The sequence below is a fragment of the Periplaneta americana genome, chromosome 16 (assembly GCF_040183065.1).
Source record: "Periplaneta americana isolate PAMFEO1 chromosome 16, P.americana_PAMFEO1_priV1, whole genome shotgun sequence".
Taxonomy (NCBI): domain Eukaryota; kingdom Metazoa; phylum Arthropoda; class Insecta; order Blattodea; family Blattidae; genus Periplaneta; species Periplaneta americana.
In genome coordinates this window covers 175310378-175337413 of record NC_091132.1, presented here as the reverse complement: position 1 = coordinate 175337413, position 27036 = coordinate 175310378, and the positions used below count along the sequence as shown (strand labels likewise).

The window sequence follows — 27036 nt, the reverse complement described above, 5'->3', positions numbered from 1 at the left end:
TTTTAACTTGTAATGTAAAATCTGGGGGTCTGTAAGTAAAAAAATACTTCAGAATTTATATTTTAGACCTACATGTTTTTCAGCTTTGAGTAGCATTACATAACAATAAAAGTATGAAAGTTAAATTACAACCTGTTAGCCTACCACAATGACAAGAATATGTGAAGCACCTTGGTTTCATAAAATAAATATTTTAAACAATTGTAACAGCCGAAATTATATTTATATAATTAAAATACGTCTTCATTAAGATTTAAGCATTTGTAAATAAATATTACACAAAATGAATGTAATTCATAGCTTTGATTTTCAAACAATTAAAAATACTTTCAGTGATCCCCAAACATACTGTTATTTATTTTACCGGCAATCGTGGCGCAATATGGAAAGCTTCTTAACGGAGTTTGTGTTTCTGATGTTGGTCACATTGATTCACGGTCATCTTAAACAATCTGTTGCTAGTTCAATGAAATACGGCACAAGACATACAGTATACTTGTGATTGGTAGCTTTCAATTTCTGCATGCACTCATTTTTCGGACAAAAAGGAGTGCAGAAATAAATTCGTTTCGTGACATTGCTTGAGTGCGTAAAGTTGAAAGAAAAAGTTCAATTGTGTGTGCTTCTAATAATTTTTTTGTGTTTGAGAATATTTTTACCAGCGAAAACCACGGCTTCCTTAATTACCACCACTGCCTAACTGCCGGGCACATACGTTATGAAATGTGTTTGTGACCTGGAAAAGAAGAATTTTGTTGCAAATCAATTGAGATAAAGATGGATTGCTACAACTGTGATAACGTATCGGAGAACAAATCTGAAGAATCTCCAGTGCTGGTCACTTTTCCCACAGTAAGATGTGAGGTGAGGTGTTGTTTTCCCCATGGGGAGCTGAAATTAATATTCTCTCTATCCTGATGATAATAATAATTGTGTATATTGTTTGGGTTAAACTTGGGTATCTCCCCTCACTACATAATTTCTTGCTCTCATATCACTTCAATAAATCCCTCAACTAACCCACTAACCTTGTCACATACCTCGGATTAATGTCACATAGATATCCTCTCATTTAACTCATAAAGAAACTCCTAGAAGACGGGCAAAATCCAACATGGCTGACGAAAACTACCAAAACGTTCTGCCAACTATGAAGTTCAAATGTCACCAGACATCACAAAATCAAAGATGGAAAATCAAACATATATTCATATTTTTAAAGAAGAACAAGCCCTTCAAAAAATGAAAATATGTTTAATTTTTCATCTTTGATTTTTATGGTGTTTGGTGGGATTCGAAGTTCATAGTTGGTAGTACTTTTCTGGCAGTTTTCGTCCGCACTTTACCCCCACAAATCACTAAAACATAAAACAAAACATAATAATTTATCATCTTATCAAATAAAATTCAATTCTCATCGACGTCTTCAACGACAATCTCTTCACTTCCAGTATAAATGACACCGGCTTTAAGGTATTCTAAACTTAAACCATGCAGGCAACAAAGAACTAAACCAACACTTTGTCGTACAGTCAACTTTGCATAAATATACCACGTGTTTACACTAAATGAAATTCTCTTCGAACACTTATTACATCTTAACTTCTACAGAAAATTCAGTAAATAATTCCTTTAAACCACAGAAAAACAGTTTTCTTCTCAACATTCAACACAATCCTTCTTCACCAGCGAAAGAACTAAACCAAAATCGACACAAAATTTAATAGATACATTTCATAACACGGTTTCCTTCCTTTCCCTCTTACTTCAAAATTCCAACCTTGTGCACATAAAATAAATTATTGGCACTGAAAAGTGGCTTTTCGTAAGCATGATGATGCCCATTCGACAAATGCAGACAAATCTACAATGTAACACCACTCACGTCAAACAACAGAGAACAACAGGACAACGTCATTATCCATGAAAAATTAATGAAAATTCTAGAATAAATGATAACTATAACCAATCAAATCGAAAGAAAATCACAAAAATCAGAAAATGAGAAACTTTCAATAGCTTTAGCCATCAGACACAACATAACACCACTCACGTCAAACAACCAAGAACAACTGATAACGTCATTATCCATTCAAAATTAACGAAAATTCTAGAACAAATGACAACTATAACCAATAAAATTAAAAGAAAATCACGGCGACACCTAGTACAAAAACCTAGAACTAACATGTAAAAGTCACTAAAAGATCACTAACATTTAACTCTGAAATAAAGAAGTTGGTAATACTTACTATATTCAACCAAGTGCCCGTCTTCTATGAAATTACCGAAACTTGTATCATATCTGTGTAGTGTTGTGGCGATATCGAAGATTGGGCTTTGTTTGCTCTACAATGTCCTTGATTTCGACTGTAATTTTCTTATTTTATTTGAAATGAATTAATAGTAATACTAATATCTATTAATATTCAAGATTGGAATGCCATTGTAGTTATGTTTGGTTCGCGAGGAACAATTCTGAAATGTACATTGGAGATCCTCGGAAAATTAAAGGTTCCTGAAAGTACTAAGGACAATTGCATCAACCATTTTCAAATCTTCAACAATCACCATCTATTCATCTTTATAATATTTATGTTCAATAATTTTTTGTCGTTTTGATAGCTGCCATATCTTGTTGCAGAATATTATTTTTTTCTTTAATTTCATTATAGCTGTATTTTCCTCTCATTAAGTAATTTACATTTTATTTTTTGTTAATTTGAAGTGATTATGATGCTGAATTGTACGTAATTATTGTTTTCATGATAATTTTGTCTACGTAATTTTTATGTCGTCATTACGTCGGCCGTGTGGTAAATTCATTACGGCAATATGTCATCGTTTGCCAAACTTTACGAAAATAAAGAGAGATCCTAACAGGGTTGCCATACTTACGACTATTTTGATTAATTGTACGAGGTACGACCGAACTCTAAGTCGTACGCAATTTTGTACGACTATTTTACTGAAGGGACAAGATTATTTTGGAACTCACAATGTCGGACTATAATTAAAAAAAAAAGTAATAGTCAATTTGCCCCTTTTCTAAACAATTTTTCTTCATTTAGTATATCATTGACTAATATCCCTGATCACACATATATATGCTTTAAAGGGTAAAATATGCTTTGACAATCAATATTGGTAACTATACTTGCCATGCGAGTCATAAATTCATCATCTTGAGCTCCAGTTTCATGTGCTGTGCGGTTATATCAAAGTAACACGAGTTCAGAAATCTGCTAACTGCATTGTATGTTATTTTTTCATCAATTAAATAATACCGCACTAGGATTATGAAGTCTAAACACGCCGACATTTTGGCGGTGTCGGACTTGAGTGAATTGCAGGAGGATTAATTTGATGTAATCATCAGCTGCCGCACTGATTGATATTACATATCTGCCGTTGCATGGGCTAAAGATAAAGTTTCTGCTGGCTTTCAATATAATAATGTTTCCGACCAAGCGTCATCATGCATGCTTTACCGAAAATGATAGTTTTGATGAAGAAATGGTAATTTGAATGCTAAATACCATTGTGGTTATCACTTATAATTACTAAAATTCTTGATTGGATGAAGAAATGGATGCTGGAATAGGAAAGACTGGAGAATGCAGGATATGCAGTGAAGGGTCTGCCCTTGGACAAAACACTATGAATGAATGAATATAAATTTATAGGCCTATGAACCACTTTTTTTTTTAGTGTTATGTGAAATATATTTGTGCGCACTATCTATAAAATAGTAAAATGATGAATATACGACAGTTTTATGCTGAAGTACGACATTTTTCATAAGTTGGTACGACGATTGCGTTTCATTTATCTGGCAACCCTGGATCCTAATGTAAAAAAATTCCGAAGTGCCCTATTAAGATGTTTCGTTTTACTGCAGGAACAGAATCTTTTGGATGAACATATGACTGGTGTAAAGGAAGAATATGTTGACGATGGCCATGATCTCTCATCTGAAGTGAAATGTGAGGAAGATTCGGAACCAGATTCGTTCCCTGAGGTGAGTGTAGAAGCGCCGTCTTAACGCATAATTAGCACAGGCTCCTCTTAACCTCCACGTCACTTTTAACTGACACTTGCAACGATTGCTAACTTCTGCAGGAAGATAATATATACAGTCGATCTTCTACATCTCTAACCTCCATTACTCTAATTTTCGATAACTCGTAGCAATTTATATTTCTCGAACAAACTTCCTATAATTTACATTAAATATTTTCTCCTTAAGTCGAATTTCTATAACTCGAATTTTCGGTATTTGGAGGCGTAAGGGATTAGGTACAGCTTACAGCAGTAAAATTTTTGGAAATATTCAACATTTTGTTCTTCCATTTCTATACCTTGTACAATAATGAAAATTGGTATCTATAAAACACTATTTTTCTGCTATATGAAAAAAAGGTAATTTCCTAGAAGACGGGCAAAATCCAACATGGCTGACGAAAACTACCAAAACCGTTCTGCCAACTATGAAGTCCAAATGTCACCAAACATCGCAAAATCAAAGATGAAAAATCAAATATATATTCGTATTTTTAAAGAAGAACAAGCCCTCCAAAAAATGAAAATATATTTAATTTTTCGCCTTTGATTTTTTTTGGCGTTTCGTGGCATTCGAACTTCATAGTTGGTAGTACTTTTCTGGTAGTTTTCGTCCGCACTTTATCCCCAAAAATCACAAAAACACAAAACAAAACATAATAATTTATCACCTTATCAAACAAAATTCAATTCTCATTGACGTCTTCATCGACAACCACTTCACTTCCAATATAAATGACACAGGCTTTAAGGCAATCTAAACTTAACCCATGCAAGCAAAAAAGAACTAAACTAACACTTTGTCGTACAGTCAACTTTGCATAAATAAACCACGTCTTTACACCAAACACTTATTACACCATAACATCTACAGAAAATTCAGTAAGTAATTTCTTTAAACCACAGAAAAAAACAGTTTTCTCCTCAACATTCAACACAATCCTTAATCACCAGCGAAAGAACTAAACCAAAATCGACAAAAAATTTAATCAATAATTTCAGAACACGGATTCCTTCCTTTCCCTCTTACTTCAAAATTCCAACCTTGTGCACACAAAATAAATTATTGGCACTGAAAAGTGCCTTTTCGTAAGCATGATGATGCTCATTCGACAAATGCAGACAAATCTACAATGAAACATCACTCACGTCAAACAACCAGGAACAACTGACGTCATTATCCATTCAAAATTAATGAAAATTCTAGAATAAATTACAACTATAACCAATCAAATCGAAAGAAAATCATAAAATGACAAACTTTCAATAGCTTTAGCCATCAGACACAACATAACACCACTCACGTCAAACAACCAAGAACAACTGATAACGTCATTATCCATTCAAAATTAACGAAAATTCTAGAACAAATGACAACTATAACCAATCAAATTAAAAGAAAATCACGGCGACACCTAGTATGAAAAACCTAGTACTAACATGTAAAAGTCACTAAAAGATCACTAACATTTAACCCTGAAATAAAAAAGATGGTAATACGTACTATATTCAACCAAGTGCCCGTCTTCTATGAAATTACCGAAAAAAATATATATTTTTACGATTAAAAAGAAATATTTATATTCTTTTTTCAAAATTCAAAATGGTGGCAATTGACTGCGCAGTGATGAAGCATTTCTCTCATAACTCATAAACTTATTAATTTTTCATGTTCTTTCTCATTTATTTTATTGCTGAAACTCACGTTTACAATGATTTTAATTACTTTCCTTAATAAATAATATATTATTTTTATTTTTGTGTTAGAAAAGGATACTGTTATTTGACTATTTTTTAAACGGATTTATTTTTCATCAAACAATCTCACACGTAGAAAAATTATTTTGCATCATATTGTAGATATGAAATTCATAAATGCGCACAAAAAATTCATCACAGAATGTTGGATAGTTTTGAGTTACGAGGTAAATGCTTCATCACTGCATAGTCAACTGCCGCCATTTTCAATATTGAAAAAAAAAATATATATATATAAGTTTTTTAATCGTAAAAGAATTATTTTTTCATATAACAGAACAGTGTTTTGCACATACTAAATGTCATTATTGTACAAGATACAGCAATGGGGGGAAATAATGAATGTTGAATATTTCGAAAATTTCACTGCTCTAAGCTGTACCTAACCAGTTATGTTATATCACTGGCACTTAGACTTGTTCTTTATCATGAAAATTATTTTTACAATGGAATATACAATGTAACTTGTCTCATTTGAAGGTTTTAATTCTAATTCTCCTCCGATTACTGTAGTGAGTTCACAGCTCTTTCTTCCAGTTTCATTACAGAGAGTACATTGTCGCGTTTAAATGTGGCGTTAGTTTAGTTACAGACAGCAAATTGTCGCGCCAGTCTTGTTATGTAATGAACAGTACTGTATACTGCAAGAATGTTTATTCAAGGACAATCATCAGTGAGTGAATCTGTGTTTACATCACCAAATGTGGTTGAGAACTTTGTGGAGGAAGCTCGAGCATAGAAAATGAAGCAGAATAGTATGACGGATTTCTTCAAGTCATGAAAAGGTAGATGCGTTTTGTATTGTTAACTTTAACTTACAAAATTTAATAATACTTTCATCATTATGAATGTCCATTACATAAATTTAGACAACTATATGTTGCATGTCTACATACAGTATTTTGCGACCAGTACATCACGAATTGAACATTTTACCTACGTATCTCGATCACTCGAATTTTCGAAAAGTCGAATTTATTTAGACATCCCATATCGATTCTGGGTATCGAGGTTCATGTGTATACATATGTATATTTGAATCATGTACCTAACTTTATTTTGTTATTCTATCATTCAACAGCAAATTCATTTTAATGTGTCCATGTTTATATGTAATCTGATTTTAAATATTTTAATATGCAATCAACATGAATTCTATCAGTCATAATGTTTCCACACAAAGTATTCATATTGTTGTATTGTTACGTGTTCTGAAAATGGTAGTTTAGCACTAAATATCATGATTTTGATAAGGGAATTGACAGCCATATCTTTTTATCTATTGAATAAATGCTTACCAGACCCACACACCATGTTCATCTTTAATTACAGTCACTATGTCTGCATTAAGATATTATTTCAAGTAGAAAGTGTCTAATAAGAGAAAAATTGACGATAAAATTTGTGGGTCAAAATGGCCGATGATGGTTATACTAGATAGTTTAAAAGTTCCGGTCGTTGTAGTTTTAAGTCAGCTGCTGGAAAACTATATGATTTACTGATTTATTATATCTGTGATCCACAGGAAGGTCACTTACAGAATTCACTTGCTTGTGGGACAACACTACCCAGCATGGACCTCAGCTTTGATCTCAAATCGGAATTTAAAATTGAGGAAACAACAGTGCCAATTACATTTCCTGTTGTGAGGTGTGGGTCTGAGGTAAGTGAAGTTCTTGACACAATAACACATTCAGCCATTGCTTCCGAGCAGGATGGCTTGATAAATTAAATACCAATCAGATTGAAATGTTTGTCAGATATGTTTAATTCCAATAGCCCTTGATAAAGCTTTTAATTCACGTCCTCTATGTATTACATGGGAACCTTCCCAGAATGGGTTTGTGTTGTTCTTAACACATTGGTTAAATTATAAGTTAATTATGGAGATTGACTACTGCACAGTGTTTGAAATAGGGTATTTTCGTAAGATAAATGCATTGTTTTGGTTTTTATTTTCAGAAACTAACTGTAACATGTTTTTTTTCTTGTTTCGTCTTTATTTTTTAATTTATTACGATTTATATGGTTCAATTCGGCTGGCGTTGTTACGATTGGTGGCTGCGTTTCATTGGGGGTTGTGATTAGTTGTTGTGTGGCGGAGTTCGATTGTTCGATCGATTGGAGTATTCAAGGATCTGTCTTCTGCCTTTATGACTTCGATGGGAATGTTTCGGGACCTCTAATGCAGTGCCAGCATGATCGTTACCAGGATTTTTTCGCTTGCTAGTCCAGATGAAATCAAGATCAAATGAAGACGTTGCCGTCGTACTCCGATATACATGGTTAGATTTGGTTAGTTTAGATTTTTATTAACCAAGTCTGCTCATTCCGCCTATGTGCAATTATCATCGCACAGCAAAGATTATCCTGTCCTGTCGCGAGGCACACATGTGGATTGAAGAAAAATAGCATGAATTCTTAATTAATCAACGTGTGTAATCTGATAGTTTTGTGTGTGGCAATTGTGGGGATATTTAGGAAGCAGATTGGGAGATCCTTTCTATATTCACCACTTCACGTGTAATTGTTACGTTGGAGATCGTGTTACATTCGTCAATAATTATAGATTTTGGACTATGCTTTTCAAACTTTCATTTTCCCTGACTTTTACCGTTGTAAGTAGGACAGAAATACTTTAAATTGTCGGACATAACCCATGATAACCTAACCTAACATTCTTAGGTTAGGGTATACTTGATTTCCAACAAATGAAAATATTTCTGTCGTTTTCACGACTTTAAAGTACGGTAAAAAAAGAAGTTTGAAGAGAAATGTCCAAGAGTAGTCATACTCCATAATTAATAATTATAATTCATGACATATTTTTATTTCGTCTCTCCTATCTGAGTTGAGATGAGTTGGCTACAATGACCGCTAAATTAACAACTGTTCTTACTTTATAGCAGGTGTGGAAATTGTTGTTCTTAATGTTAAAAACGAACATAATGATTTATTGCGAGATTATACTGTATTCTATACATAAAATAAAAATGACATAATCAATATACAGTATTATGTATTTTTAAGACGTCATTTTTCAAGCCATTTAAAAAACCGTTTATGCTTTAAGCGGACGTAAAGGAGAGAAGGGGTACAAAATTCGTCGATCCTATTATATATATTTTTTTATTTAGGTATTGATTGTTTGATACGACCGATAAAGAGGTATATTTTAACTGACCATGATACCCCAAGGGTTTCAGACTGAAAACAAGAAAATTCTCTATTAATCATCAACTGTCTTCAAAAGTAAAGCAAAAGCGCACTTAGACACAAAATTACATTAAATTTGTGTGAGCACAGGATTAGATCTGTGTAGAAAATTGAGTCAATGCTAAACACATATCAAGCTGTTTTAAATCGTGTTAACCTTGGTAGGCATTTTGACTAAGAAGGTCATTAATTCATGTAAGTGATGCTATGTAAAGATTCATCTTTAGGGACGAGGAAAGCTTAGTAAACACAGCAATTCACGTTAGTTTTTTATAGATGTGTTGCCAAGATCTGCTTAAGTCAGAAAGGAAAAGGAAAACCTAGGCAGCACCGGGTGCTTTTAGCTAGTATTATAATATATCTGATACATCATTTTCATTACATAGTATTTTAGCCGATCTTGACAGTACTGTGTGCAAATAGATGAGATTTATTGTTTGACATATCTAGCACATAGCACTGTTTGCATTAACTGTTATCGCTCTCGATTGAAGAATTTGGAGAAAATACTATCTCGAAAACTAGGCCGTTTCCAGATGTAGATATTCGTAGGGAGGTTTTTTATATCATTTGAGCGTATTGGGTAACAATTGTTATGAAAATCCGTTATGATTTAGTGAGTGTTCTTTGTCAGTGATGCAGACTAACAAGCAGAAATGCAGGCAGAATTTTATCACTGCCTTAGTGCAGATAGCGAAGTTTCGACGCATTCTGTTTGTCACTGGGTGTAGAGGAAAAAACTAACCAGGAAAACCCCAATGTACTGTCCTGGAAATGTAACCTCATAGCCCATAGGAATGCCGGTAAATTAGGTTTGACTCCCTGTGTATTAATTGATTTCAGGAAAAGAAATTTCTGGAGAATAAGCTGCTGGTAAAGGAAGAGGAATGTGGAGTTCCAACAGAGAGGTGAGTGAAGTGTGGTCCTAGTTTTGCTTGTTAACGTAATTAATGTATTAATAAATATACACACCTTGTGTTACTACACCATAGGGCAAGAAAATTGTCCTCTACCTGGAATTCTTTACTTTCATTAATCGTGCTTTATTTTATTGTACAAGTAATCTTGGCAAACGCTAATATTGATGCAGGGAAGAACAGATTTAAAGACAGTGCCAAACACGTGCGTTAAATAAACTTCAGCAGTTCGTTTATATAGTTTAGCGGTATGCATTATTTAGTAAATATTATTATTATTTTATTAGGTAATTTCCTAGAAGACGGGCAAAATCCAACATGGCTGACGAAAACTACCAAAAACGTTCTGCCAACTATGAAGTCCAAATGTCAACAAACATCGCAAAATCAAGGATGAAAAATCAAATATGTAATCATATTTTTAAAGGATATCAAGCCCTCCAAAAAAATGAAAATCTATTTAATTTTTTTCCTTTGATTTTTTTGGCGTTTCGTGGCATTCGGACTTCATAGTTGGTAGTACTTTTCTGGCAGTTTTCGTCCGCACTTTACCCCCAAAAATCACTACAACACAAAACAAAACATAATAATTTATCAAGTTATCAAATAAAATTCAATTCTCATTGACGTCTTCACAGTATAAATGACACAGGCTTTAAGGCAATCTAACCTTAAACCATGCAGCCAACAAAGAACTAAACCAACACTTTGTCATACAGTCAACTTTGCATAAATAAACCACGTCTTTACACTAAATGAAATTCTCTTCGAACACTTATTACACCATAACATCTACAGAAAATTCAGTAAATAATTCCTTTAAACCATAGGAAAACAGTGTTCTCCTCAACATTCAACACAATCGTTATTCACCAGCGAAAGAACTAAACCAAAATCGACACAAAATTTAATAAATAATTTCAGAATACGGATTCCTTCCTTTCCCTCTTACTTCAAAATTCCAACCTCGTGCACACAAAATAAATTATTGACACTGAGAAGTGCCTTTTCGTAAGCATGATGATGCGCATTCGACAAATGCAGACAAATCTACAATGTAACACCACTCACGTCAAACAACCAAGAACAACTGACAGCGTCATTATCCATTCAAAATTAATGAAAATTCTAGAATAAATTACAACTATAACCAATCAAATCGAAAGAAAACCACAAAAATCATAAAATGACAAACTTTCAATCGCTTTAGCCATTAGACACAACATAACACCACTCACGTCAAACATCCAAGAACAACTGATAACGTCATTATCCATTCAAAATTCATGAAAACTCTAGAATAAATTACAACTATAACCAATCAAATCGAAAGAAAACCACAAAAATCATAAAATGACAAACTTTCAATAGCTTTAGCCATTAGACAAAACATAACACCACTCACGTCAAACAACTAAGAACAACTGATAACGTCATTATCCATTCAAAATTAACGAAAATTCTAGAACAAATGACAACTATAACCAATAAAATTAAAAGAAAATCACGGCGACACCTAGTATAAAATCCTAGAACTAACATGTAAAAGTCACTAAAAGATCACTAACATTTAACTCTGAAATAAAAAAAGTTGGTAATACCTACTATATTCAACCAAGTGCCCGTCTTCTATGAAATTACCTTTTATTATTATTATTATTATTATTATTATTATTATTATTATTATTAATATTATCATTATTAATTTTATACTATACATTGGTTAGATCCAAGCTTGAATGTGCATCTGTTTTATGGAACTCCATTACTTCCACTGACTCGGCTAAATTGGAGAATATTCAAAGAAAATTTATTTCCTTTTGTTCTTATAGATTTTTATAAAATTCCGATTATAACTATGAGACTAATTGCGAATATTTCAATTGCGGTAGTTTGTTTACCAGACGTCAGGATCTTGATTATTTATTTATTTGTAAAGTCATTAAGGGTGATATTGATTGTGAATCCTTCATAAGCAATATCAGTCTTCGTATTCCTGCGAAGGGTTTAAGATTTCATAAATTGTTTTATAATAGGAATTCTAAATCTCTGTCTCCGGTCTGCAGATGCATTAAATATGCTAATTTGCATGGATTGAACTTGGATCCATTTAATGTGTAGTAATACTTTTCGAGTTTTATGTCAGTTGTATTATTTATGCCATTGTTAGATATGTATCATACTATTCTCGTCATTTGCATAACTTTACAATATTAATTACATGATTCCTCTCTTCATTTATATGATTTCATTAATTCATTTGTAATACATTTTATTTAATTGCCATTATTTTAATAATCTCACTGAACTAATTTTAATAATATTATTTGTGCTATTTATTTCGTTGCATTTTGGTCAATTGATTAATGTAGACTATTATATTGATTGTATTTTCATCTCACTGCCATTTTCTATCATTCATTCTCATCATCATTTGTTGTTTTGTTTCGTTTTGTACCTGTGCTAAACTGTAATTGACCTTGTGCTGTTGTTTCGCACATTAATATTCTAAATAAATAAAAAAATTAATAAAGTAAATAAATTATCATCATTATTATTATCATTATTATTATCGTTATTATTATCATCATTATTATATTCATTATCATTATTATTTCATTATTATTATCATTATTATTAGTTCATTATCATTATGATTATTATTATCATTATTATTATCATTATTATCAGTTATTATTATCAATATTATTATCATTATCATTATTATCATTATTATTATCATTATTATTATTATTGTTATTATTATTGTTATTATTATTATTATTATTATTATTATTATTATTATTATTATTATTATTATTATTGGAGACGTGAAATTGGCGTGTGCCTTGTGGCCCATTGCTAATGTAGTTGCCACCTAGAACATCACTATTTCTCCGGCACTTCTATAATATCGAATTGTACTAACAGTAAATGTTCAATAATTTGGACTTACAGTGTTCACAGTCATTGCTGAAAATGGCCCCCTTTCGCGGCCATACACAACTGACATCTTCTGATATACGAATGAACAACACTGTGATGTTCCACATCGTTGATAGCCTCGATTTCTTCTCGTATATATTCTTTAGTTCATCTATAGAATGAGAATTTTTCATATAAACTCTATCTCTGATCGTCTTGACATTGTTACTTGCGTTTTCGCGTTGAATCTCGAAAACTGAATTTGTATAGGTTCAAGAAAAAGTATTTGGCATAAAAGAAACCATTTTGAGTGAGTATGTTTCATTAGTATGGAAGCCAATAACTTTCAAAATGTCTGGTATTCTTCATTGAAAATAAATCTGAAAAATGTTTATTTGAACGTCTAATAAACTTAGTTTGCAGTATTTGCTGCACAAGCCTCTACATACTATATAAATTGCACAGTATCTAAGAAGCAGTGCTTGTGCGATCTATCTAATGTAATATTTTGAATCACCGCCCCTAATAACCCCAACAGTAGGTCTAAAAACTAAGGCAGCACCAAAGTGCGTTTTTGCCTGTTTAGATATATATATATATATATATATATATATATATATATATATATATATATATATATATATATATATTTATATAACTGGATTCTGTTAGACCCAAAATTTATTTTACAGTTATGGCACATTTTATGTGGCAAATGGGAATTTAAGTGTTATAAAAAATACAAACATTTGCAAGTGTTATTTAACTTAAATACCATTTCCGTTTTAACCGGAAATTACTTTCCTTTCTCATTCCTAATAGAAAAAAACTATATTGGTATATATTTTTATTCCTATCTTAATTTTGAATCCAAAGGTGTATACTATATCTAGATTTGAAGTGATAGTCTTTTGTTCAATTCAACAAATTCCAATACTCGTTGCTATGAGAGATTGTGAATAGAAACGAAAGATAGATGTGGTGAAATTGTTATACAGTTACTATTTAGTTATTATTATCTGTTGTGTAAATGGAACGTTATTATTGTACTAGTTCTGAACAGGTCTATATATTAATATTTGCTCAATTCGGAAGAAATGCACGCAGTTCATGTTTTTTCTGAAAGGCACCCTTATCTCATCACCCAGCGGAAAATTATTTTCGTAGAGTCGAAGAGATATTTGGTATGGATGATAATAATGAAATACAACATATCTTTATTTCTGAAGAAACATAAACAGATATTTTGGCTAATGCGGGGGGTAAATCTACTGCACCAACAAAAGAAATTGCTGTGGTTTTTATGAGTTAGTCATCAAACTGGAGAATTTTATGCAAACACGGATTTTATTCATTTAAATGACAGTTACACCAAAATCTCTGTAAGACTGATAACAGAAATGCCTTGACTTTGTAATTGGTTATTGCAATGTGTCATCAATGATAATAATTTTCAGGTACTCAATTCTGCACTCAGACGAAACACGTTTTACAAATAATGGAATTTGCAACAATAATAACTGCAGATACTGGACACGAAGAAATCCAAGATTGGTTCTGCAAGGATAATTTTAAGAGAGATTGAGGTTTCGATGCTGGGTTGGTACCATATTGCAGTTTGTTGTTATTAAACAAAAGAGTATCACTTCAAATAAGAACATGTTATACATCTATGAATTCAGAATTTAGAGGCGATCAAAATTATATACAATGAAACCTCTCATTTACGGACATCGAAGGGAAGTAACAATCTGTCCGCATCTGGGAGGTGTCCTTTATTGGGAGGAAGGCTCCCTAATCTAATAGTAAATTTATAATATGCATTATGTATCCCTTCACACTTTGAATGGAATGCTTTGTTGTAGTTTAATTCCAAATACGGTATAATATAGTAAATTCTTTGCAACTTTGAACTACAGTAAATATGACCGAAAAAGGAAAATGCAGTACTGTGCCATGCAATTATATTCTAAGTCTTCAGTTTTCAACTTAAACTTTACATTCAGAAGAACTGATTGAAGTGAAAAGAATAACCCTACCATGTCTAGAATACAATTTCACGATCGCGGTAACCTTGGACCCATCAGACAGGTTAAATTTTATGACTTTCTTTATCCACACGCTTTCAGCTAACAAGGGGTAGCCTACGAGACCCTTATTGTCTTCTTTCATGTTAAGGAATTTCTATACAGTTCTCAAAACTAAATTTTCCATTTTTGTGACACATTAGGTCTTGAAATCCAAGATCTGTCCGCAGTCAGGAGGTAAAGCAAGCTTTAGGATTTTGAAACAGCTGTCCGTGTCCATGGCTGAGAGTGCCCATAAACGAGAGTTAAATTTATCATTATTTCTCAATTATTTCACTTGGGACATAAAAATCTGTCCGTATCTTGAGGGTGTCCTTAATGAGAGGTTTCACTATACTAACATACAGGATGTTCATAAGATGGAGAAATATCCGGTTAAAACAGAAATGGTACCTATGTGGGTTGGATAAAAAGTAATGGCAACAGTTCGATATTTCTGACATGGCTTTATTCACAGGGGGTACAACATTTACGTACCTTCTATATAGTCGCCCCCCTTATTTATTACCTTTTGCCAAATGTTTGGAAGGCGTCGTACACCATCAGCGCGTCCATCTTTGTTGATGTTCCGTATTGAACGCCCTAAAGCACGGATAAGTTCATCTCTGGTATTGTACCGGGTCCCTTGCAGTGGTTCTTTCACTTTGGTGAAAAGATCTTAATCGCATGGATCATATCGGGTGAGTACGGTGGATGTTCCAGTAGTCCGCGTTTTCCGTCTGCCTTGGAGGTACAGCGTGGTGCAGTATTACCCCATCAATGTCACACGCCACAATGAACATCTCCTTCACAGCACTTTGTGTAGGGCGCACTTTCTTTGGACGAGGAGAACCGGGATGCTTCCATTCATTTGATTGGCCTTTCAAGTTTGGTTCATACGAGCGAGTCCAGGTTTCGTCCATAGCGGAGATTCGTCCAGGAAAGTCGTCACCTTCCCTTTGGTGCAGGTGCAACAAGGCCTTCCCTGAACACTTTAACCCATCGTGCAACTGTGCGATATGGCAACGCTGCATCGCCAAATGCTTCACGCAGTCCCTGAAAACATTCTTGTGCACTATGACCTCGTGCCGTTTCAATTCTGATCCAGGAACGTTGCTCTAGTTTTGTAAGGATGATCTTAGGGCGCTCGCACTATCCCTATGAAAGTCAACGTTCTACACACTGCAGTAGATTGATGGAGTACTGTCGCCGCTGGCTGCACTAACTCATCTGACTGTTCATGTCCACACAGCTGGCAGCTCTCGATCGCACAATCGTCACGTGACAGCAATGTTGCCATTACTTTTTATCCAACCTATGTATTTAAATAACAGTTGTAAATGTTAGAGTATTTTATATCACATCAACACTTCCCTAAGTCACATAAATTGCAGCGTAACTGTAAAATATATTTGGGTTCTACCAGAATCCAGTTACAACTGGTACATCCATGTCTGTATATTTTGATATCACCACATTCATTATAGTGGACCGATAAATGTATATCTTCATTTCAGGATTGTGGATAATGTTGAGAAGAGTGTGTCACAAGAACGCGCCGATATAGATCGTGAAAAGGACAATTTGATACAGTGTGGTAGCAACAAACCAGATTGTTCAAACGTTAAGGACATAGGTCGTTATTCTATCCGGTGTAATGTATGCAACGAGGTTTTTGTGACACCCAAGTCTATGAAACTTCATTCAGATGAACACAGAACTGAAAAGTCATTTAAATGCAAAGTCTGTGGAAAATGTTACTCTCGACAGGCTGACTTAAAAAGACATTCATGCATTCACACAGGCAAACCGCCATTCAAGTGTGAAGTATGTGGAATGTGTTTCACACATTCAGGGCATTTCAAGAGACACCTACGCATTCACACTGGCGAAAAGCCATTCAAATGCGAGGTATGTGATAAGTGTTTCTCAGCATCGTCGGAGTTAAATGAACATATACCAATACACAAACGCGATAGTAAATTCAAATGCGATATTTGTGGTGAATGTTTCTCACGGTTAACAGACTTGAGGTATCATCTGAGCATTCACACAGGCCGAGGGCCGTATAAATGCGAGATATGTGGAAAATCTTTTTGGGTTTCGGGAGAGTTATCGAGACATGCACTCACTCACAGAAACGATGGGCCGTATAAATGCGATGTTTGCGGGAAATGTTTTTGGCTGTCGGGAGAATTATCCAGGCATGCACCCACTCACAGAAACGATGGGCCGCATAAGTGCGATGTTTGTGGAAAGTGTTTTTGGATGTCGGGTGAATTGTCCACTCACGCACGCATTCACACAGGCGAAGGGCCCTGTAAGTGCGACGCATGTGGAAAATCTTTTTGGGGGCCGGGAGAATTGTTGAGACACTCACGCATTCACAAAGGCGACGGCCCTTACAAGTGCGACGTATGTGGAAAAACTTTTCGGGTGCCCGGAGAATTATACAGACACGAACGCATACACACAGGAGAAAAACCATTCAAATGCGATATGTGTGGAAAGTCTTTCTCAGATCCGGGAAATTTAAAACAACATGGACGCGTACACTCTGGCGAAAAGCCATTCAAATGCGAGATATGTGGACAATGTTTCTCAGTTTCGGGAAATTTAAAGAGACATGCACGCACCCACACAGGAGAAAAGCCATTTAAATGCAAGGTATGTGGTAAGGCTTACTCAGATTCGGGAAAATTCAAAAATCATTCTCTCCTGCACGCGCGCGGTTCTCTTTTACAGAAATGCAATATTTGTGGGGAATTTTTCCCACGATTGCGAGACTTGAGATTTCACGTAAGTGCTCACACAGGCGAAGGGCCTTACAAGTGCGACGTTTGTGGTAAATGTTTTTGGTCTTGGTGTGAGTTATCCAGGCATGCACGGATTCACAAAGGCGAAGGGTCGTACAAATGCGATGTGTGTGGAAAATGTTTTTGGGTGCCGCGTGAATTATCCAGACATGCACGCATACACACAGGGGAAAGGCCGTTCAAATGCGAGACGTGTGGAAAAAGTTTCGCAGATTCGACAAATTTAAAAAAACATTCACGCGTACACACAGGCGAAAGGCCATTCAAATGCGACATATGTGGAAAGTCTTTTTCAGATTCGGGAAAATTAAGAAGACATGCTAGCACACACACGGGCGAAATTGCAGCCTAATGTGTTTTCCGTGGAGTTTTTTTTGGGTGCCTTAAAGAAATTTACAGTGCCGGATTTAGGGTCGTATTCATAGACGAGACTTTGGACCAAACTTGACTTTGGAAACTACAAAGTCACCATTTTGATATTCACAGTCGACACTTTGAGGAAAGTAAACTTCAATCGTGACTTTACTTCAACGTCGCCGAAAATCTAGACTTTGACTTTGACTTTCGTTTGTGGACAACAGGAAAATTGCTGATAATTTGGAAATTGTTGAATTTGCCGAGAATATTTAAGATATCTAGGAGATTATTATAGCCGCTCATGTTCCTTAGCGTATTATTATAGATTATAAATTCAAATCAAGGTACAGGTTTGATAAACAGACGGTATTAAATATCCTTGTCATGTTTCACCTTTCATTGATGAATAATGAAAGAGGATTATGTGTTCCGCCAATATTTATTTTTTATTTTAATAGGTTATTTTACGACGCTTTATCAACAGCTTAGGTTATTTAGCGTCTGAATGAGATGAAGGTGATAATGCCGGTGAAATGAGTCCGGGGTCCATCACCGAAAGTTACCCAGCATTTGCTCATCTTGGGTTGAGGGAAAACCCCGAAGAAAACCTCAACCAGGTAACTTGCCCCGACCGGGAATCGAACCCGGGCCACCTGGTTTCGCGGCCAGACGCGCTGACCGTTACTACACAGGTGTGGACTTCCGCCAATAAATAATACAACTTATTTCATCGCGATTTTAAGCTATAGGTAAGGAATAATAGCTTAATATTGATTCTCAATATTTAATTCTATAGAGGATAGGTTATACAGTTGGAAACGCAGTTAATTTATAATCCTTGCGGTTCTCATAATAATGTCTTCTACATATTGATTGCAGATAATTTTTAAGTAGTTTCTGCAGACATGCAGGGAAGAACTCTGTCAACTGTACGCAGGATAATACGTCTCTTTCATAGTCTGTCATTGGCGAAATCTTATTTTCCATATCTTCACAACAAAATATTTTACAATGAAATAATTCCAGGGGTTAATGTGATACTAACTTAACTACAATAGATGTTTTATTCACAACAAAATTCTTAACAGGCAATACTATTTCAGATAAACTATACCATCACGTTTTGTAGTTATGAATTGTGTTATATACAAGACTGTTCGAACTGAGTTACGATTGTTTGTGACAAGGTAGAAGAACGAATTATTATCAATTGGCGTAAAGATCTAAAAACGTCCATTTTTGTACATACGTAAGTTTCACAATAAGACCTCGAATAATATTATTCTTATGTAAAGCTGCAAGAACGGTTAACAATTGCTTAACATGTACCGATGTCCAATTGTTTAATTGATTTGTGACTCAAAAGATGGCTTTGATTGTGGCAATGCCTACTCTATTTCAACTATCTACTAATTTAATTCGTTTAGAAGGCAGTGATTTTGATTGCCAGCATTAGAACAAGATCGTCAAATCTCGACTTACCGAATTCAAAGTCAAAGTCTTGGAAGTATTGTCTATGAACAGGACTTTTAACAAAGTTAAACTTTACTACGAAATTCGCCTTTGGGAAGTCTTCATCCAAAGTCTCGTTTATGAATACGGCCCTAAGTCCCTTTCTTTTATTTTCATTTCACAGTGAAATTTGTTCTTAAAATAAATCTTTCTGAACTTTGCTTTTGAACACCTTGTGTAAGTCGGATATTGTTTTTTATCGTAATATCGTGGTCGAGGCGAGAGTAAAAGGGAAGTGTGCAGCGCAGCTATAGAGTTGTGTCGTAATGCCGGTTTCAAGTGTTATACTTTGAAACTACTTAAATTTTAGTGCCTGTTTAAACAAAAATGCATGGTTGCAACTCAAATTGGATGGGTGTCAATTATTTATCAGTATGCACCAGAGGCTTACTGTTAGTTAGGAGGGAAAAAGACCTTTGGGGAGGCCGAGACGTAGGTGGGAAGATAATATTAAAATCCATTTGAGGGAGGTGGGATATGATGGTAGAGACTGGATTAATCTTGCTCAGAATAGGGACCAATGGCGGGCTTATGTGAGGGCGGCAATGAACCTCCAGGTTCCTTAAAAGCCAATTACTAAGTAAGTAAGTATGCACCAGAGGTCTGCATCGGACGTTTTCGCTCGAGCGCCAAGTAGTTCATAGCATAATCCGATAGGTAGCGCACATGCATGATGGGTAAAATTGTCACGAACAATAAATCCTCGAACGGTATAAGCCGAGCGTTAGACATTCGTTCTTGTTACAGTGATGAACTGTGTAGTAACATCATAGATGTATATGATTTCAAAACTTTGCAGTGTTTAACTAACCTCTCTATAGTACAACAACAAAACTTGCTTTCAAATGTAATATAATTGTTGTAGGTAATTTTTTTTTTTTTTTTTTCCACACAGGAGTGATTTTGTTTTGCCACATCTGATAGATATTATTTGATGTAAATGTAAATATTATAAACGGAGAACACAATCACGATAATGCAAGAACCATATCACGTTTTCTAGTAATAATAATAATAATAATATTAATAATAATAATAATAATAATAATAATCTAACAATAATCTCTAATAATTAGTGTATCAATATTTGCGTCTGTAACAATTGGGCATCATGGTTATTCGTTTTATTATATTTTCTGTGACGTTATCTCTGTACTAATATTGTTATTAATCTACTGCTATATCAATTATATTTTGTAAAACGTTTCTACATTGTCGCAGTATATAGGCGGAACACTATGTATTATGTATTATATATATATATATTATATTATATATGTGGTAAATCAAATACTGAATAATTTTTATTTAGCAATAATAACTGTATATCGAAGTTTTTCATACTATTTTATTTATAACTTCGTGTTCCTGTTTTGATACGTTCCATTGACTGTTCCACTAAACGTTTGTCATAAAGTCAGAAAATAAAGCCTTATTTTTACAGTGTGAGCAAAACATATGTGTATCTTATCTGTCGCCTTCCATACGAGATAAGACATGTCTGTGAGATGACCTTGTACTGTGCTTCTATTTATTACGAGCGTATCACGACCGATCTTATCTCACTCGAGGGTGCTACATTCGAGTGAGTTTAAGCGAGTGATTTAACTCCGATGCAGGACTGTGATATGCACATTAACCACATCTCTGAGATACATTTCCAGTATAATGTATCGTCAAAAATACTATTTAAATGATTTTCTAGTAAGTGCACTATACATATAATTCGATATAAAATGTTTATTCCACAAGGAGTTGAATTTTTTTTTTTCAATTTACTTTATACTTCCTACCGAAGTAAGAAATACTACTAATAATTGTATTATACGATCAAGAAAACCATGTCTTAAAAATAAACCACAACTCGCCTTTTACAAATGAATTTTGTTCGACAATGAATATATTTACTTGCGTCGAATCTAAAGTGTTTCGTCAGAGTTTGATAACATCGTCAACGCCTTCTCTGTGAAGAAATTGTGAAGGAAATCTTTATAATTCACCAGTAAGATGAATGTATTTTGAATCTCGTAATTTATTGTTTTCGGAATTGTAACATTTCATTTCAAACTAATTTAAATAAAACATGATGTGTAGAAGAAATTCTCGTGAACTGTTCGTGAGAGCTTGGGGGAGTGACAAAATTTAGCTCTGCCTAGGGGTGGCAATTTGTCTAAATCCGGCCCTGGAAAGATGTATGCATTCACACAAGTGAATCGTGGTATAAGTGCGCGATGTGTGGTATGTGTGTTTTGGAAGGGGGATTTATGAACACACGCGGATACACAAAAGAGAAAGACAATTGAAATGCGAGATGTTTGAGACTTGTGTTTCAAAATCGATACTTCAAAGCAAATATTTTCGGATTCACACAGGCCAAAGTGCATTTAAATACGATGTATGGAGAAAGTGTTACCCGGGATCTGGAAATATAAAAGAACAAGATTTGTCACAGTCCCAATATCTTTAAAGTTCTATTCCTGCGGAATATGTTTTCGTTAAAGTTAAGCTAAGCACGGATATTTGTTCACGCGTAGACAATCTTTAATGTAATGTATCAATTTATGTTGGAAAATTTGTATTTTTAAGACACACATGCAGTGAAGATGTTTCATATACAGGCCAGCAGATCTCGGCTGCTCATTGGAGAACTGCAGCATCCACAACCTGAGTTGTGTTTGTTGAGGTTAGTATTTTTATTTATATTTTAGCTGCCATGTGCATAGATGTGAGCTTAGCAATTTCTTGTCTGATATTTTCTTTTAAATTAAGAGCAAGTACAATTGGCACACATTCACTCACAACGAACGCACTGACACTTTCTGACTAATCTTCCGTCAAACTACCTACAAGCCGCTACCTGCAAATACATTATATGATCTTGAAGACTGAATTCTACCAGTATGCCGCCTGTAACTCAATTAAGCTCAGAGTATGTATGCCTTTATCCATGTGTGTATATTTTGTGAAAGTGTTTCCTCGCCATTGTATATTGTGAAGTTCATTATATCATGGTATATTTGACATAGAATCGAAAGAAATAAATTGCTCACACTATATATAATTTTAGGCATTAAAATTGTAACAATACTAATTGAATTCTTGTGTCACCTAATTTTGTCCTACAGAAATTTCGTATTACATTATATTTGTATTGATATTATTCCTAGAGTTTTTAAATGGTCTTACGATAAAATCACAGTCTACTATATACAGTCGCGAAGCTTGAGGTGTTTTTTTGCAAATCTCGTGATAAAGCGCTCCAAGCGGTTAGCAACTAGAAACAATAGACTGTCCATGGTCGACTTTGGACTGTGTCGTATTTCTATCGAGTGCTAGCTCGTTGCGTATTTCACATTGATGCTTGTGAAATGTTCGTTATTGGTTATAATGGAAATGTTAATGGCTAAAATATAACAATTGGAATAATAATATGGGACAAGGAGGAGACGTTTGTAGTGCTATAAATTGTAGCAACAATAAGAGAAAGAGGCCAGAGTTATCCGATTTCCGAAAGATTCAGAAAGGTTCCTGGGTTTCCACAAGAATGCCGTGCAGAAACAAAACTGTTAATTTGAAGTTCTTTGTGAGTGTTAGAATACATTATATCCTTAAATTTCACAATGGAATGTTTCAGTCTAACCGAAAGGACATTAGATACCGGTTAAAGTTCTGTCACTTAGGCTGCTAAATTTCCAGAGAAATAAAGGTTAGGTCTACTTTTTTTTTTTTTTCAGAGGATATATTTTTAATTGTAGCTATTAATTTTGTTATAATTTTTATGTGTTATTTTACTAAAGACGTAGAAAAATTAAGTTTGTTTTAATGAAATTTATTGATCACGTTTTATTTTCAATTCTGGTGGGATTATTATTGCTTAGGCCTACTTTTTTCTTCAAAGGATATGTTTTTAATTATAGCTGTTAATTTTGTTGTTATTTTTATTTGTTGCTTTACTAGAGACGTAGAAAAAGTCTGTTACAATAAAATTTATTGATCACGTTTTATTTCCAATTCTGGTGTGATTATTATTGCTTAACCTCATCCCACTTTGTTAACTATGTAAGCCTACACTACAAGTACCGGTACACGTAAGTTACTCCATTAATTCATATTTCCATTATTATTGTTGTAAAGAGAAATGCAAATTAATATTTATTGGTTTCATAGTTAATTATAGCTATAATCTTGAATGAGTGAAGCTATTGTAGTAAATTTCAGTTCGTTTTGCACAAACAAAATTATATTAACTTATTTCTTGCCGGTATCTTCGAGTTTATGGTGGAATTTAATATACTTCATTAAAGTAATAAATTAACTTTATGCATTTAATATTTCAATAATGGAAGGAAGGTGTTACTTTTTCCAAAAGAACACAACGAAAGTGTAACATATTTTGTCGGCTGCTAGGAGAGAGATCTGCGATGATGAGGCGATAGTAGCGATCCTAGTGGTGGGCAACTATCCATGTTTGCATTTTTACTACATATTGAGCTTCGCGAATATCAGTGATAAAAGGAAGAAGAATTCTACGAGCTAATTAATACGCACAGGTCAAATCTGGCCTCTACCTTTTGATCAGTTCACAACAACATACCTCAAAAGCTTCAGAAAATTTATAAAATCCATAGAATTTGGCAAAATGTAACAGTAATTGAAATTAGAAATAATATTAACAATGATGGTAACCTAAAATAGAAGAAGTACAATCAGGCAACACTTGTATCTATAAGAATTTCAAGATCTCAATCAAAATTGTAAATATCTTGTTCTCATGTCATAAATTATGTAACTAATTATTGTAATATTTTATGTAAAGCATGTAGTATTACTTCAATGTAATGGAGCATCTTGATATACCAAAAAAAAAAAAAAAAAATATGGAGCTGCCAAAAATGTTACAAGTATCACCCTACTTTAATATTGTGGAAGCCGATTGCTGCAAAAAAGTTGCTAATGTGTTTGCGAGTTAAAGTACAGAACAGAATTCTGTAGGTACCCTCTGGATTGAACCAATATCAAAAATGCTGCGGTTGGAACTTGAGAAACCTATACACACGTCGCTACTTTTAAGCTATGTACAGCATGAAGAAGTAGCGAGAAATTGGTTCAGCAGTCGCTACTTTTCTTGTTGCGCTGTTATTCACACTTGGCAGTACAAGTGTTCAATTTTCTATACGCGTACGCATGCGATATGGGGAGAATATTGAAAGAAGTTGAAAAAGTTCGTTTAATATCAATGCAGATTTTGTGTCTGCATGGTGCACCGTGTTGAACGTCATTTTCATATAAATCAAATTCTTAGATGTAGGCTACTTGATTCTCAAAATTGTGATTGGACACCGCATAGACATTCATATTTGCGATAACCTTCAATAATTCCAATCGTATTTTCCGCCATTTTCAGCTAAATGCTCCGCCATCACCAAAGACACAAAACAAAAGAATTAGCGTATTTCCTCTTAAATTTCGCATATAAATATTAGTTTTCTATAAGATTGTACGTATACTTAACTCCAATGTTGTCTAAGAGATGGCGCTAATGCTTGTAACCACAGCTAGAAATTAAAATCTCACTGCCTTCCCTATTGCAACAAAGAAGATTGTCGCCTTCCATTGTAAGTCTTTAGGGTACTGAGAATACAATTATATCTCCAAAATAAGAATGTACTGGATGTTGTGAAACCTACAAAATAGATTATAATCATATTAGGATGTTGAACCAAGATATACAGTATATGATGAGTACTCCTTTAATTTCACAGGATTCACTTGGAGAGGAATATGATTAACGTGTTACAGTATAGTATCGATAAATCCTGCCATCTGTGTTACCCGATTTTTTTTTATTAAGTAGTGTACGTAACTATAGTACTGAACGATAAGTCATTTTTTCTTCAAGTGAATCACATAAGTTACTGTACTGTACTAGGAATAAAAGCGCGTTCATAATGTCTTTCTACATTACTGGGTCCGAGTTTTCTCCCACATAGCTCTCTCATCCTCCTATTATCAGGATTGCCCTTGGCCCGTATAGTAGGCCTACAAGATTTATAACCACATTGCTATCTTTTCACCACTATAACCATGTGTTAATGTTATAGATAGTCAGATTTTAATTTGTAATGTAAAATCTGGGGGTCTGTAAGTAAAGAAATATTTTTGAATTTATATATTAGACCTACATGTGTTTCAGCTTTGAGTAGCATTATGTAACATTACTAATACAAAATTTAAATTGCAACGTGTTAGCGTACTACTATGATAGGATTATGTAAAGCAACTTGGTTTAATAAAATAATTGTTTTAAAATATTGTAACCAGCCCAAATCAAGACTAACTGTAGTAACTTTCGATGAATATCACTTTTGTTGACGTCGTAAAGCAGAGAGATGCACTATCACCTTTACTTTTTAACTTCGCTCTAGAATATGCCATTAGGAAAGTTCAGGATAACACAGATGGTTTGGAATTGAACGGGTTACATCAGCTTCTTGTCTATGCGGATGACGTGAATATGTAAGGAGAAAATCCACAAACGATTAGGGGAAACGCGGAAATTCTAGTTGAAGCAAGTAAAGCGATAGGGTTGGAAGTATATCCTGAAAAGACTAAGTCTATGGTTATGCCTCGTGGCCAGAATATAGTACGAAATGGAAATATAAAAATTGGAGATTTATCCTTCGAAGAGGTGGAAAAATTCAAATATCTTGGAGCAACAGTAACAAATATAAATGACACTCTGGAGGAAATTAAACACAGAATAAATATGGGAAATGCGTGTTATTATTCGGTTGAGAAGCTTTTGTCATCTAGTTTTCTGTCAAAAAGTCTGAAAGTTAGAATTTATAAAACAGTTATATTACCGGTTGTTCTGTATGGTTGTGAAACTTGGACTCTCACTTTGAGAGAGGAACAGAGATTAAGGGTTTTTGAGAAAATCCAGCCCAAATTATATTTAAATAATCAGATGTTATGTTTTATTTAACGACGCTCGCAACTGCAGAGGTTATATCAGCGTCGCCGGATGTGCCGGAATTTTGTCCCGCAGGAGTTCTTTTACATGCCAGTAAATTTACTGACATGAGCCTGTCGCATTTAAGCACACTTAAATGCCATCGACCTGGCCCGGGATCGAACCCGCAACCTTGGGCATAGAAGGCCAGTACATAATCAAAATACGTCTTCATTAAGATTTAAGCATTTGTGAATAAATATTACACAAAATGAATATAATTCATAGCTTTGATTTTCAAACAATTAAACATACTCTCAGTGATCCCCAAACATACTATTATTTTCTTTTCATATTTATTTAGTACCGGCAATAGTAGCGGAATATTGATAGCTTCTTAGCGGAGTTTGTGTTTCTGGTGTTGGGCACATTGATTCACGGTCTTCTTAAACAAT

General features: G+C 34.1%; 1 protein-coding gene across 1 annotated transcript; it reads left to right on the top strand.

Annotated features, from left to right (window-relative positions):
• Window positions 1–367: 367 nt before the first annotated feature.
• LOC138691441 (zinc finger protein 665-like) lies at window positions 368–23851 on the top strand. The gene is made up of 5 exons (XM_069813367.1): window positions 368–864; window positions 3902–4021; window positions 7346–7483; window positions 9880–9944; window positions 16462–23851. The coding sequence occupies exons 1-5, from the start codon at window positions 778–780 to the stop codon at window positions 18110–18112; spliced, it is 2061 nt and encodes a 686-aa protein (XP_069669468.1). The 5' UTR covers window positions 368–777; the 3' UTR covers window positions 18113–23851.
• Window positions 23852–27036: the final 3185 nt, after the last annotated feature.